This window comes from Gopherus flavomarginatus, chromosome 6, assembly GCF_025201925.1.
Source record: "Gopherus flavomarginatus isolate rGopFla2 chromosome 6, rGopFla2.mat.asm, whole genome shotgun sequence".
In the NCBI taxonomy this organism is placed as follows: domain Eukaryota; kingdom Metazoa; phylum Chordata; order Testudines; family Testudinidae; genus Gopherus; species Gopherus flavomarginatus.
The window spans coordinates 114,374,835-114,388,441 of record NC_066622.1 but is presented as its reverse complement, the minus strand read 5'-3'; the positions used below and the strand labels follow the sequence as shown (position 1 = coordinate 114,388,441).

Below are 13,607 nucleotides of genomic sequence, written 5' to 3'. Positions count from 1 at the left end.
AGCAGAAATCCATTATTTCATAGAGGGGACTCAACCAAGTTTAAACATAAGAGATTAAGTGAGCATTGAGAGTGCTTAGTTAAGTGCTCAAAAAAAAAAAGGAAAAGCCGAAAAGAGTTTTGACTCTTTGGTGTATTTGCATAAAATAATCTGGCTTCTGTATCATGTTGCTACACATGTAAATCTTGTTTCAGGAGATTTTTGGGCTATGACTCCATTGGTTTGCTTGTTTCATTGGTATTAAATTTTTATTTATTCTCATTAACAGTATAAAGTATATAGCAGCATTTATGGCTGTCTGAATATACTTACATTTTGTTCACACTTTAATTCTTTGTTTACATGCATGGTGTTTTTTCAGAAATTCAACCTAAATCTTTTGTTATGAAAGTAAAGCTGTATTGGCACTTTATCCCTAAGCATAACATTTTCATTCTGCTACTTTAACCCTGAAAAATGAAACACAGCCTACCTATCTTTCTAGTCTGCATGTAATTGCCTATAGCTAAAATGAAGCTTTTCCTCAGCCTTGTTCAATAGAAATGGGTTAATATATTGGCAACAGAATAACCATCAGCAATCACCCTTTAGCTGTTTACTAATGAACTCCCAGATGAATGAGAAATTTCAGAATCCATGTCTTTACTTCAGGCTGTACATGAACTTAACACTTAGATGTCATACATATACATATCAGTACCTCATCTCAAACAATTGCAGATCATGCAAACTGCAGAAAACTGTAGTGCAAATCCATATTTAAAAAAATTAGTAAGTGATCTTGCAAGTTGAAATTCAATAATAGTTATTTTTATGTAACAGTCTGGTTATTTTATTTAAGAATTCCTTTTGTTCCGTTTATTAAAAAAATGTAAAAAAAAAGTCCAAATAGTGAAAATGTTCAGAATTTACTTTTCAGTTTTAGTAATCTAGAATGATGGCGGTGATTATGACAGAAGATTTTTTTAAAATGATCTTTAGCTCGTCCCTTTTTTAGTGCAAAAATGGTTTATTATGCATAAGATATGTTAAGTTTTGTGTACAGTATTGTAAAAAGTGAATGTGTGTGAAGACTGGGATACATTCATTATTGTATATTTTCTTAGAACAAAATTAAATTATGAAAAGAAACATTTTTTCTAAAACAGACTACATAATAGTGTGTTTTAAATCCCATGTTTTATAACTCTTAATGTCCATTACTTAATGTGCTAATGAGAAAGTATCAGAAGAAAAGTACAAGACTTCATAGTACCTAATAAAAAGTGTCACATGTACAATAAAATATGTACTCTTGTGAATGTAAATACTTAAAAAACAAACTCAGGTAGTTGTGATGTGGGAGGGAAAATAGTGTCAAAGCAGTGGCAGCTGAAACGCAGCCAGAAAAAGGCCATTTTAAAATTCAAACTATTGCCACCCAATAGGCTTGAATAGTAGTTCCCATGCTCTTTAGTCAGTCAGTTTCAACTAATTCAAACTATTGGTGTTTGGGGGAGACTGGCAGTAGCTGGAGGGAGAAAACAAGAAGAGCTGCAGGAATGTAAACTGGGGATGAGGGGGAAGATAAGGGGGAGCAGAAGATGTGGAGCAGGCCAAAGAGTATCTTTTATTTTGGATGCAGAAGGAAGGAGGAGGACTAGACAAGTCAGAGACTAGGGAAATAGATTTCTTTGAGGTTTAACCGTAAGACATTCCACCAAAATGTAGTACACTAAAGTTACTGAATGCAATTGTTTATGCAGGCAGACTTCAGACATATACATACTGTCTAGATACTTAGGCTTAATATTCACAGTAATAAAACCATTTTTATTCATTGTCTTTTTTGTTTTATCATGTTAATACTCTCAGATAAGAAAAACAAACACACTAGAATCTTGTAGGGAGTGATTATTGTCTGGATGATCTGTAGTACATTTTTTAACCAAATAAATGTTCATATAGCCATGAGAGCATTTTATTTAAAAATAGATATAATTTAAATTAATCATCTCCTAACTGATATCCTCTTTATACCCAGGTTTCAGCAGACAAATGGTGGAGATTCTTAACAAACATAAGATTATGTTTAGCAGTTTTGATATTTTTTCTGATGAAGAAGTACGTCAAGGACTGAAAACATACTCTAATTGGCCTACTTATCCACAGTTGTATGTAGCTGGAGAGCTTATAGGTGGACTGGATATTGTTAAGGTTAGAAATTGAGAAATCTGCATCTTTTTTATATTTTGCATGTTTTTAAAAGTGTGTATGTATATATAACTATCTCTAAATCTGAACACCTGTTTTTCAGGAACTAGAGGCTTCTGGAGAACTGGACACAATTTGTCCCAAGGCACACAAATTGGAAGACAAGTATGATGTGTTATATCTTTATTTTACAGTGTGTTATAGTTTAGAGGCAACATCCATATTCTGACACTCAGAAATACATCAACACTTAAAAAGTAAATTACTGTAATGCTGCAGTCTTTCATCTGAAGTAATTGAATCTTTTAGCTACCTTTTCGATTGTTGATAACATCGGTGATTGGATATAGAAGTAAACATTTGGGTATGCTGTTTTGATAGGATTTACTTAAGACTACAAGTTTTATTACATTTAAAATAGTACACATAGTTTTCCTCCAGTCTCCTCTCTTGGATAACAACTCCTTTTTTAAGAAGGGAAACATAGGTAAATCCTTTTATAGAAAATGTTGTAACTCTGCAAGTAACTTTTTAAAGTTTTTGAGTCTGACTGGATATAGATTTGGTTACTCTGGTGTCATACAGTATAATTATGTAGCCTCGCTTCCCACTGTTGTCTCCTTTGACATTATGTGCTTTTTAGTGATGCATTGTGAGTTTTTAATCTCCCAAGGCAGACCTAGTATCTAGAAGCCAGTCTGGCCTCTTGAGTCTTTCCATTTGAGCACATGCTCTGTTTAAATTTGACTGCTCCACTAAGTCAAGCCTGATAACCAAATGAATCATAAGCTCTAAATATGTGAGGCATGTTCCTATTTTATAGCAATAGCTAGCAAATAGTGGGAATTTGTTTCTCATCTTATATGTATCATATCATTAAGACAGTAAAGAGGAAGCTAAATTATCACGTTACACCTATTCTCTGAAGGCAAATATTGACACACACACATCTACTCATAGTCTGAGGCTGGTGACACTGGGTATCTATAAAGCTCTGGAAGTGTCCGATCCCAGCTGCCAAAGACACATTGGTAAACCACGCTTGGGAAATAGCATATAATGCAAACTACAGTAGAACCTCAGTGTTATGAACATCTCAGGAATGGAGGTTGTTCATAACTCTGAAATGTTTGTAATGCTGAACAAAACGTTATGGTTGTTCTTTCAAAAGTTTGCCACTGAACATTGACTTAATACAGCTGTGAAACTTCACTATGCAGAAGAAAAATGCTGCTTTTAACTATCTTAATTCAAATGAAAGAAGCACAGAAACAGTTCCCTTTCTTGTAAAATCTTTTTTAAATTTTCCCTTTATTTTTTTTTAGTAGTTTAACACAGTACTGTACTGTATTTGCTTTTTTGTCTCTGCTGTTGCCTGATTGCATACTTCCGGTTCCAAATGAGGCATGTGCTTGACTGGTCAGTTTGTAACTTTGGTTTTCATAACTCTGAAGTTCTGCTGTATTACAACAAAGCACTAGGAGGCTGAACAATTAAATACTTACAAATCAGAATATGCAAAGGTTAGATGAGAGCATATCCTTTAATTTACTCTTTGTGCTTTTTTTTTCTTTCAAGATTTAGTTACTCATTTTGGCCTTGATTCTGCAGTCAAATATATTCAGGTATAGCCTTATTCTGTATTATAGTGTCTGACCAGACCTGATTACAGGATAAGGGCTATATTTTGTACTACTGTGTGTGTATATAACAAGTAGAAGTACTTGAAAATATTGGTAGGAAACTTCAGTAGATTACAGAAACAATAATAAAATAATGTGATAATGAACAGCACTATGATTTGTCATGGGTAAGGATAATAAACACTGAAATATTTCAGTAATACCAGGACAGACCCTTGCTTATGAGCTCTTAAATGTCTGCACAGAGCAGACAGACCTTTTATTTTTAATCTTAAAAAAACAAACAAACCTCAAACACCTCTTTACAGCAAACTACATGGATCTCAAACTATCTTGAGGATAAAGAGCTTAACCTGAATTTTTGGGATTTGAACCATTAAGCTCCAAGGAGACTCAATATTTGAAACCTAATGTTTAGACTACTGAGCGAGCCATCCCCTCTAGAAAAACTGACTGGCTCCGTTGGATGATGAGTTATACCTTCAGAGTCACTTCCTTTTTAAACTGAATTTTTTTCTGCAAGAGGTGCTTTTGCTGGTCTTCTTCCCCCCGTGCCAACGTGCAAGCTCAGAAATTACTTCCTAATTTGTACCATGCTTTGTTTTCTGCTTTGCTTAGTCTTTGAAGCAAAAACAATTAGTTTCTTTTCTCCATTAGCCATAACATGAGATGTCACTTCTTCCATTCCTGAAAAGGATGCTTATACAGGATCTAAATATGTTTTAATGAAGTCACTTAAGATTGGTTCAGGTGGATGCCTTGCTAAAGAAGCACCGAGAGCTGTAAGACAAGGATCTGAAATCTTTACTCATTCGGATACTTTAACACTGGCAAAATGGCAATTGTCCATTCACTGTGCAGGACAATCATAGAACTCCTATTCATAGAGCTAGGCTAGAAGTTCTAGATTCACTCCAATCTGTGTCTAATTACATTATTGTATTCATATTGAAACAGGTGAGCTTGTTGCCTAGCTTAATTTTCAGCTTTTCATAGCTGTCTTCCAGCTTCCCAGTTTTCCTTTGAAAACCAAAGCGTATTTTTACAGCGCTGTAATTAAACAACTTTTACATTTTGCATTTGTGAATCTCTGGCCAGTTGGCTTCCGTGATCAACGCAGAAGGGAAAGTCACTCAGCAGAACAGTGACAACCTAGGTGTTTGACCATGCTACTCTTTCTCTGTGCTAAATGTGTCTGTAATGAAATTCTACCCCTTTAGAGTATCAGAGTTGGCTCCCTATGGCCCCTACTCTCCACTCATTCAAGCAAAGAATTAAGCCTAATGGGAAATTAAAAAAAAAATAAAATGGAGCATATTTTCTACAACCTGGCAGCTCTCTTAGAAGTTCATAAAATTTGATGTCCTATTTTATCAGATGTTGTGGGACTTTAATGTTCTGTATATGACCCGTCGAAATTCCTGATGGAGAATTTGGGGAAAGAGGTTGTTATGAACCTGTAAAAATGTTATGGAACAGTCAATTCTTAGCAAGCAAGCAACCAAAAATATTAAAATACCATCTCAACTGAAAAGGGTTCGAGTGTTGGATGTCAGTCGTAATTTTTCGGAGAGTACTAGCAAAGACTTTATCTAATGATGTATGAGAAGAAGTTGAATCACTAATAGCTAGGTTCTGCATTTGAAATATTGTGTATAGATTGCATATCTGTAACTGCAGTGTTATATCCTGGGACCAACACTGTTTCTACAGAGACAAGCTGGGTTCAGTAATATCTTTTATTGGGCCAACTTCTGTTGGTGAGAGACAAGCTTTTGAGCTTACGAAAAGCTTTTCTTCAGGTCTTTCAAAGAGAGCATTATTGTGTAAATTTGAAAGCTTGTCTCTCTCACCAACAGAAGTTGGCCAGTAAAAGATGTTACCTTACCCACCTTGTCTTTCTGATACCTGTGATTAGATACTCAGATATCTGGGTATCGTATTAAAAATATCTCCAATTCAATATGGGATTTCCCCCTTAAGTTTGGTGCATCTAGGTATTTGCAGTTTAATCTGGAAAAAATAATCGTTGCTTTAAAAGTAATATCATGGTTTACAGTGGCTTAGGGAGAGAATGAAATAGAATGGAATATAAATTCAGTTGTTTATAATTCAGCTTTAAATGTATCTACTAAACCTATACATTATCTTCCTGTCTTTCTTATATATATGTTACTGAAGAAGTAGATCAAAACTATGGTTAATAATTGAACTGAGATATATTTTGTATCATTTTTTCCCTATTTTAGACTTAAAGCGTTGACAAACAAAGCTTCTGTGATGCTGTTTATGAAAGGAAATAAGCAGGTAAAGATCTCGAAAATGGTTTCATTGTAATTTCTTTTGTTGCTCACATATGCAGGGAAGGGACTGTTAAACCTCTTTTCTTTTTGGCAACTGAAATTGGCATGATATCAGGAACTTATCTGTCTGACTTGCTTCTACAAACCATGCAAAGCAATCTATAATTTATCTAACAGTTATCAGTACTTCAGCTGAGCACATTGCTGTGGTGATGCAATCATCTCACTAAAACTTTAGTTACATTCATCAGCTTCATCTACAGCATTTATACTATTTGTGTTTGAATTGTCTCTCCCTTTTGGTTTTAGTCCAAAAGTCCCTGTGCTGATAGTTTTGTGTTTAGCAGATAATAGATCACTCTTAGTTCTCTCTTGCTGCTTATGTTTTCAGACTCTCACGTGTGAGGCCTACCCTTCGATTATTACCTGCCATGTTGATCCTAGACATCTCTTTTGGCATTCCCCTTTGTGGCCTAGCTGAGTAGTTGTCCTATCCATTTTCGTTTCTCTGCTTTGGTTATGTAAATTTTCAGCATAGCTTAAAAAAGATGCTAGATGATTTTATGGCACCACATACCATAAATGATTTCTTTTTACATGTGTGAGATGGTGTCTCTGTGAACTGCCATTTTTTATCCCCCCAGACTAAAATAAATTTGACCGAAGACAGACAAGTGTTGTTAATTAGGACTGAAATGGTAATAAATGACTAACTCAAAAAGGTTAGCTTGTTTCTCAGTGTGTCACATATATAAACTGGCCTCTCTATGAACAATGAGGCAGGTACAGCGGTATGGGTGAAAATGTAAACTTTCGATTGGAATGATGGATACTAGGTGATGACCCCCTACTCCGCTTAGTAATCTGATTTCATGAAATGTTTATTCAGTAGTTTTGAGGGGATATATGTACAGAAGGAGCTCTGCTTCAGGTGGGGAACTAGGCTTTTCCATGTATGATTCCCTCTTTCCATTTCATTTCTTTTTACCCTGAGCTCAATTTCCTTATTACTTATAACTAAGGCTCAGATTTCATCATGGATATTTTTAGTAAAAGTCATGGACAGATCACAGGCAATAAACAAAAATTCACGGAAGCCTTTGACCTGTCCCAGACTTCCACTAAAAATATCCCTAACAAAATGGGGCGGCAGATTCAGCTCATAACCCACTGCTGCTGGAGCTCTGGGGTCCCCCACTGCCCACTATGGTGAGTGGGAGTTTCGGGGTCCCCCAGCACTGTGGCTGAGCAGCTCTGGGGGTCCTGCCGCCCATGGCAGCAGGGGGCTCTGAGGGGTTCCACTCCACCTGCAGGGGTGGGAGCTGCGGAGATGGGTGGCTGGGAGCTCCCACCCCAGGGTAGAAAATAGCACAGAGGTCAATGGAAGTCACAGATTCTGTGACCTCTGTGACATAATCATAGCACTTCTGCTGACTCACCATGTTAGCAAGTGTTGGAATCCTGAAGGGAGATGCTAACTCATTGTTAGCCTTAAAAACAGCCAGCTGTAGAGAAGCTCCGTAGCCTCAAGTTCAAATTTTAGTTTTTTGCATCTGAGCTGCCAAAAAAGTCAAATCTTCAAGGAGGGGCAGGTAGTCTGGTCTAAATAATGTGTATAGATTGTGTTTCGAGCAGGATCCCATATGGGAATAAGATAAAATAGATAATTCCCTTTCAAAATGAGAATGAATCTTTGTGCAGATGCAGAATTTACCAAGTCAGTCCAGAAAACTGCTGCCTGTCTTGCAAAATGGACAGTGATGTGGGTAAAGGGAAAAATATATGGGGAATAGTAAGCTTCTCTTTTTTCCATATGTTTAGAAATAAGATTTTATGAAATGTGTGGATCCAAAAGTAGTATACTTCTTGGGCTACTTCTTAACTTTGGCTCTCTTTGAATACTCTTAAGAAATAACCTGCATCTTAGCTGTAAGCAGTTTTCAAGACCAAAATGGATGAATGTGGAAAATGGCTTCACTTGGGAAAACTGTCAAAACACCAGCTCTCATAACAGAAGAAAAGAGGGAGATGATTCTCAGTGTTTTCATTCACTTTACGAGTGTTTGCAAGTGAGAGAGAGAGAAATTGCTCTGCGAAGTTAAGCTTGGCAGAGCAAATGTAATGTAGCTGTTAAGGTGATTGCGGAAGGAGGACAGCAGAGAGGGTGCGCATCAAGAAGAGTTATTTCTTAGAAATAAAACAGATTAATTGGGTTGTGATGTGAAAATCTGGAATTTTCTTGGCTTAAGAACTTTAAAACCTTCACAAAACTTGAAAAATAGTGTTGTAATAAGTCTTTCTCTCATTTTAGATGGCAAAATGTGGATTCAGCAAGCAAATGATAGAAATCCTAAACAGCACTGGGTATGTAGCTATTATTTAAAACATAACTGATTTGTAATGAATAAAAGTGCAATGTTTATAAGTAAACTTACAAGGTGGAAAAACGCCAGGTAGCAATAGTAAATTGAATCATTCTAATGGGAGAATGGCTTTTTCGCTCACCTAAAAATGTATTTATAAACATTTAAAGGAGGCATCTTATTAATGCCGTAAAAATAGAAGGCTTCAGTGGAAAGAGAAACCACAAGAGGGAGATGCCTGGTGTGGTGGCTGAGTTCACAGTACATTTAGTATAAGATTAACATCTGCCAGTGGTGATTGCCGGAATGTGGGAGGCAGTTTAAGCACATTGAAAGGTTTGTTGAACAAGTTCACTGTGTGATCATATTAGTGAATTACTCCTCCTGATTATTGCTAGACATGTAACTCTTGTTCTGCGTGAGACGTTGCATAGTGCAAATAGTTGCTAGTTAATTCAGATCCATAATTGTTGCTAGCTATTTAGCTCAATAGTCACTGTAGAGAGAGATGGAAAAGCAGCTGGCATTTGATAATTGTAATAAAAATGGAACTTATATCCCTACTTAAATTTATTTGGCTACTAAATGAAATGCAGTGAGTTCACTATATGTTGCATTACCTTCAAATTAAATAGTGAAAAGTAACTACTTAGCTTGGTGGTAGCTCGGCTAACTAACAGCGAGCGCTGTGAATGCCCTTCTCATCCTCTCCTCTCTGCAATCTGATTGTTGACTACAAAAATCCTTGCACTTTGATTAGCAACTTCTAGAATTCCGTTTTGCCCACAATAAACATGGCTGCCTCAAATTCTGAGTGTCTTGCCATGCCTAATGTCTGATTTCCCATCTTCCCCTATAGCTCCTTCTTGTCCCTTGAGAATTGCTTAGCAGCTTCCCCCCTTGAATAATTCCATTAAGAAAAAATTATATAGTCTTATTTCTCTGGTTAAATGTGTGACTAGCAAGGGTAATCAACAATAATTGTGGCCCTATGAATCAACTGAGAGCAGTAGCCAATCAGAATGGAGATTTGTAGGGTTCAGAAACAGCTCAAACAAATCCCTGCCTGTGTTTGAATGCCCATCAGCCAATCAGAGCATAAGAATTTGCCTACTGTCTGGTGTTTATGAAATAACTCTAGTCAGAGTGCAAGGAATTATTTACAAAATAAGTGTACCATTATGGATCATTAACTTTGCCTGAGATGTTAATAGTTTATTTTAGTGTCTAAAACTTTTTCTATTCTTAATCACTGTGTTGGCAAACAGAATGATCTTTAATATCACATTTATTTTGCACACTTAAAGCAGATGCTCAGTTTTTCTTGTGTAACATGTCACTCTGTCTAGTCAGCATAAGTAGTCGTTCAATTAAATTGGGTATTTTTTTGGTCTATACTAACTTTTGATTTTGATGTAGATGCTAATAAAGATGTAGTATCTGTAAAATAAGTAGTGTGTCACGTGGAGTATTTAATGGCTAATTACCAGATGTCCCACTTAAATAGCTGACTTTCTGCAGTCTCTTGCTTATAGATTATAAATAGATATCTTGTGAGAGTCTCCTGTATTATGGATGATGGCTATCTCGTAGTGTGAAAACAAATAAATGTATTATATTTTTGTGGGTATTGTGTTGCAAAAATGCATAATTCATTTTCATCTTTCTTTATAGTGTTGATTATGAGACATTTGACATATTAGAGGACGAAGAGGTAAGTCTGAGTCTTTGGCCTGGTCTACACTACGCGTTTAAACCTATTTTAGCAGCTTTAAACCAATTTAACCCTGCACTCGTCCACACAGCGAGGCCCTTTATATCGATATAAAGGGCTCTTTAAACCGGTTTCTGTACGCCTCCCCGACGAGAGGAGTAGTGCTGAAATCGGTATTACCATATCGGATTAGGGTTAGTGTGGCTGCAAATTGACCGTATTGGCCTCCAGGCGGTATCCCACAGCGCACCATTGTGGCCGCTCTGGACAGCAATCTGAACTCAGATACAGTGGCCAGGTAGACAGGAAAAGCCCCGCGAACTTTTGAATTTCATTTCCTGTTTGCCCAGCGTGGAGCTCTGATCAGCCCAGGTGGCGATGCAGTCCTGAATCCAAAAAGAGCTCCAGCATGGACCGTACGGGAGGTACTGGATCTGACCGCTGTATGGGGAGACAAATCTGTTCTATCAGAGCTCCATTACAGAAGATGAAATGACAAAGCATTTGAAAAAAATCTCCAGGCTATGATAGAGTCCACAGCACAGTGCTGTGTGACAAGCATAACAGAAAGCCAAAGAATGAAATGGACGCTCATGGAGGGAGGGAGGGGGTACTGAGGACTCCGGCTATCCCACAATCCCCGCAGTCTCTGAAAAGTATTTGCATTCTTGGCTGAGCTCCCAGTGCCTGTAGGGTCAAACACATTGTCCGGGGTGGTTCAGGGTATAGCTCGTTAATTTACCCCCCGCCCCGCACCCCCCCCATGAAAGAAAAGGGAAAATAATCATTTCTTGACTTTTTTCAGTGTCAGCCTATGTCTACTGCATGCTGCTGGTAGACGCGATGCTGCGGCAGTGAACAGCAGTATCCTTTTCCCTCCCCTCCCCTCCCCGGTGGCAGACGGTACAATATGACTGCTATCCGTCGTCCTCATCATCCTGTGAGTGCTCCTGGCTGGCCTCAGGTGAGGTCGGCCGGGGGCGCCTGGGTAAAAATAGGAATGACTCCCGGTCATTCCCAGTCGATGGTGCAGAACGGCTGGTAACCGTCTTCATCTGGGGGCCGAGCTCCATCAGCCCCCTCCCTTTCATGTGTAAAGAAAAGATTCTGTACTGCTTGGACTATCATAGCAGCGGGATGCTGGGCTCCTCTCCCCTGCACCGTTTAATGTCCTGCCTGGACTATCATAGCAGCTTGAGGCTGCCTCCCCCTCATTTTATCTCACTAACAAGTCAGTGTTTCTTATTCCTGCATTCTTTATTACTTCATCACACAAATGAGGAGACACTGCCACGGTAGCCCAGGAGGGTTGGGGGAGCAGGGAAGCAACGGATGGGGTTGTTCAGGGGCACCCCCTAGAATGGCATGTAGCTCATCATTTCTGCGGGATCTGACACGGAGCAGCTGTGCTCTCTGGTTCTCTGGTAAACTGGTTCTCTAGTACACTTGCACCATATTCTAGGCAGGACTGACTCTATTTTTAGATACCATAAAGGAGGGATTGACTCGGGGAGTCATTCCCATTTTTGTCTTTGCGCCCCTGGGCGACCTCAGCCAGGGGCACCCATGACAGCAGCAGATGGTACAGAACGACTGATAACCGTCTCTGCTATCTTGCAAAGGCAAATGAATGTTGCTGTGTAGTGCTGCAGTACCACCTCTGTTAGCAACATCCAGTAGACATACGGTGACAGTAAAAAAAAAAGCTGAACGGGCTCCATGGTTGCCGTGCTATGCATCTGCCAGGGCAATCCAGGGAAAAAGGGCGTGAAATGATTGTCTGCCTTTGCTTTCACGGAGGAAGGAATGAGTGACGACATTTACCCAGAATCACCCGCGACACTGTTTTTGCCCTATCAGGCACTGGGATCTCAACCTGAAATTCCAAGGGGTGGGGGAGACTGCGGGAACTATGGGATAGCTACCCACACACTCCAGAAATCGACACTAGCCTCGGACCATGGAGACACACCACCGAATTAATGTGCTTAGTGTGGCCGCGTGCACTCGACTTGTATACAATCTGTTTTACAAAACCGGTTTATGTAAAATCGGAATAATCCCGTAGTGTAGACATACCCTTAATCTCGTCCCCTCCACCTCACAGATGTCACTGTTATGTCTACTACACTAGTAAAGCTGCTGTGAAGAGCCTTAAAATTAAAATTATTTTCCTTAGGTGCGGCAAGGATTAAAAACATATTCAAACTGGCCAACATACCCTCAGTTGTACGTGAAAGGTGAACTTGTTGGAGGGCTGGATATTGTTAAGGTAAGCAGGTGGCGACTCCTGTTTAAAATATAAATTGACTTTTCTAGTGTGAACTTCTAAGAAAAATATTTTCTAACTGCCATATACATAAGCTCCTATGTAATGACTTTATATTTTGAAACGGAATGGCTTGGTTGGTTTTACTGTGACTACCATTATTTCAACATATGGTTGAAAGGAGCTTTTAAATCTCCAGCATGCTCACATACTCTGATACAGCAATGAAATGTATTTTCTTGACAGCAGTCAGCTACCTTTACTGTAAAGACCATTTTTACCCTGTGGGTGCATTGTTACAGGTTTCATTTGCTTTTTAGTTTTACTTTTGACATTGCTCTTCTCAGATAAGGTGGTGAGACATTTTTCCTAGCAAACTGTCTCATTCCTGGAAAAAAAAAAAAGTAAGGTTTATTGTAGTATTTTGAACAGACCCTGAAGCAACAAAAATAGATCTGCATTTGTTACTGTGGTTTTTGATTTTTGTAACAGAGCAGGCAAAGTCTTCTAAACGCCTAATACTCCTGAGTTCATTCTTGTCTGAATGTTTTATAGCCAATACACATTGTAACTCCTGGGAAGATATAATCGATGCATCCCATTTAGCTCTGAAAATAAGCTGATGTTACTTAAATTATATAGATGATTTTTTAAAATTTTATTTACTTACCACAATTTTGGGTTAACTCATACATTGATCAATAAGTATAATTTTGAGCATCAAAGAAGTTGGAATGTGTTATAGTCACCAGTAGTTTTTGAAAAATAGTCCAATACAGCTGTTGATCTGTTACTGAGAGCTCACTTTAGTGATGCATTCTACTGACATATGTATCTTGCAGTAATTTGAAGATATGTTATAAAATGACTGTGAATATGCATGAATATTCTGCTTGTAGATGTTTTCTGTATACAACTAAGAAAAACAGAATATTTCACAGTAACTGAACCAGACTGAATGACTTATAATTTGAACTAAATTTAACTAACCAGACTAGGGCATACATGTACTTCTAAATTATAATTTACACCAATTCATAGTTTTAAACTTTAACAAATTCTATTGATGGATCGTGATTTTTTTTCCTTTGTGTAGCACGTTGAGTGTCTTATTTCTGTAAA

The 13,607-nt window shown here is 38.0% G+C and overlaps 1 protein-coding gene across 2 annotated transcripts in view; it reads left to right on the top strand.

Annotated features, from left to right (window-relative positions):
* The window catches only part of GLRX3 (glutaredoxin 3), a 357,920-nt gene that overhangs the window by 29,024 nt on the left and 315,289 nt on the right, over window positions 1–13,607 (top strand). Inside the window, exons 5-10 of one of the 2 annotated variants that reach the window (XM_050959661.1) lie at window positions 2,024–2,196; window positions 2,297–2,358; window positions 6,086–6,143; window positions 8,451–8,503; window positions 10,177–10,216; window positions 12,396–12,488. In XM_050959661.1, coding sequence (XP_050815618.1) covers window positions 2,024–2,196; window positions 2,297–2,358; window positions 6,086–6,143; window positions 8,451–8,503; window positions 10,177–10,216; window positions 12,396–12,488 — 479 coding nt within the window. Of the gene's footprint in view, window positions 1–2,023; window positions 2,197–2,296; window positions 2,359–6,085; window positions 6,144–8,450; window positions 8,504–10,176; window positions 10,252–12,395; window positions 12,489–13,607 lie in introns of both variants that reach the window. The other variant, XM_050959662.1, reaches the window with a different exon arrangement.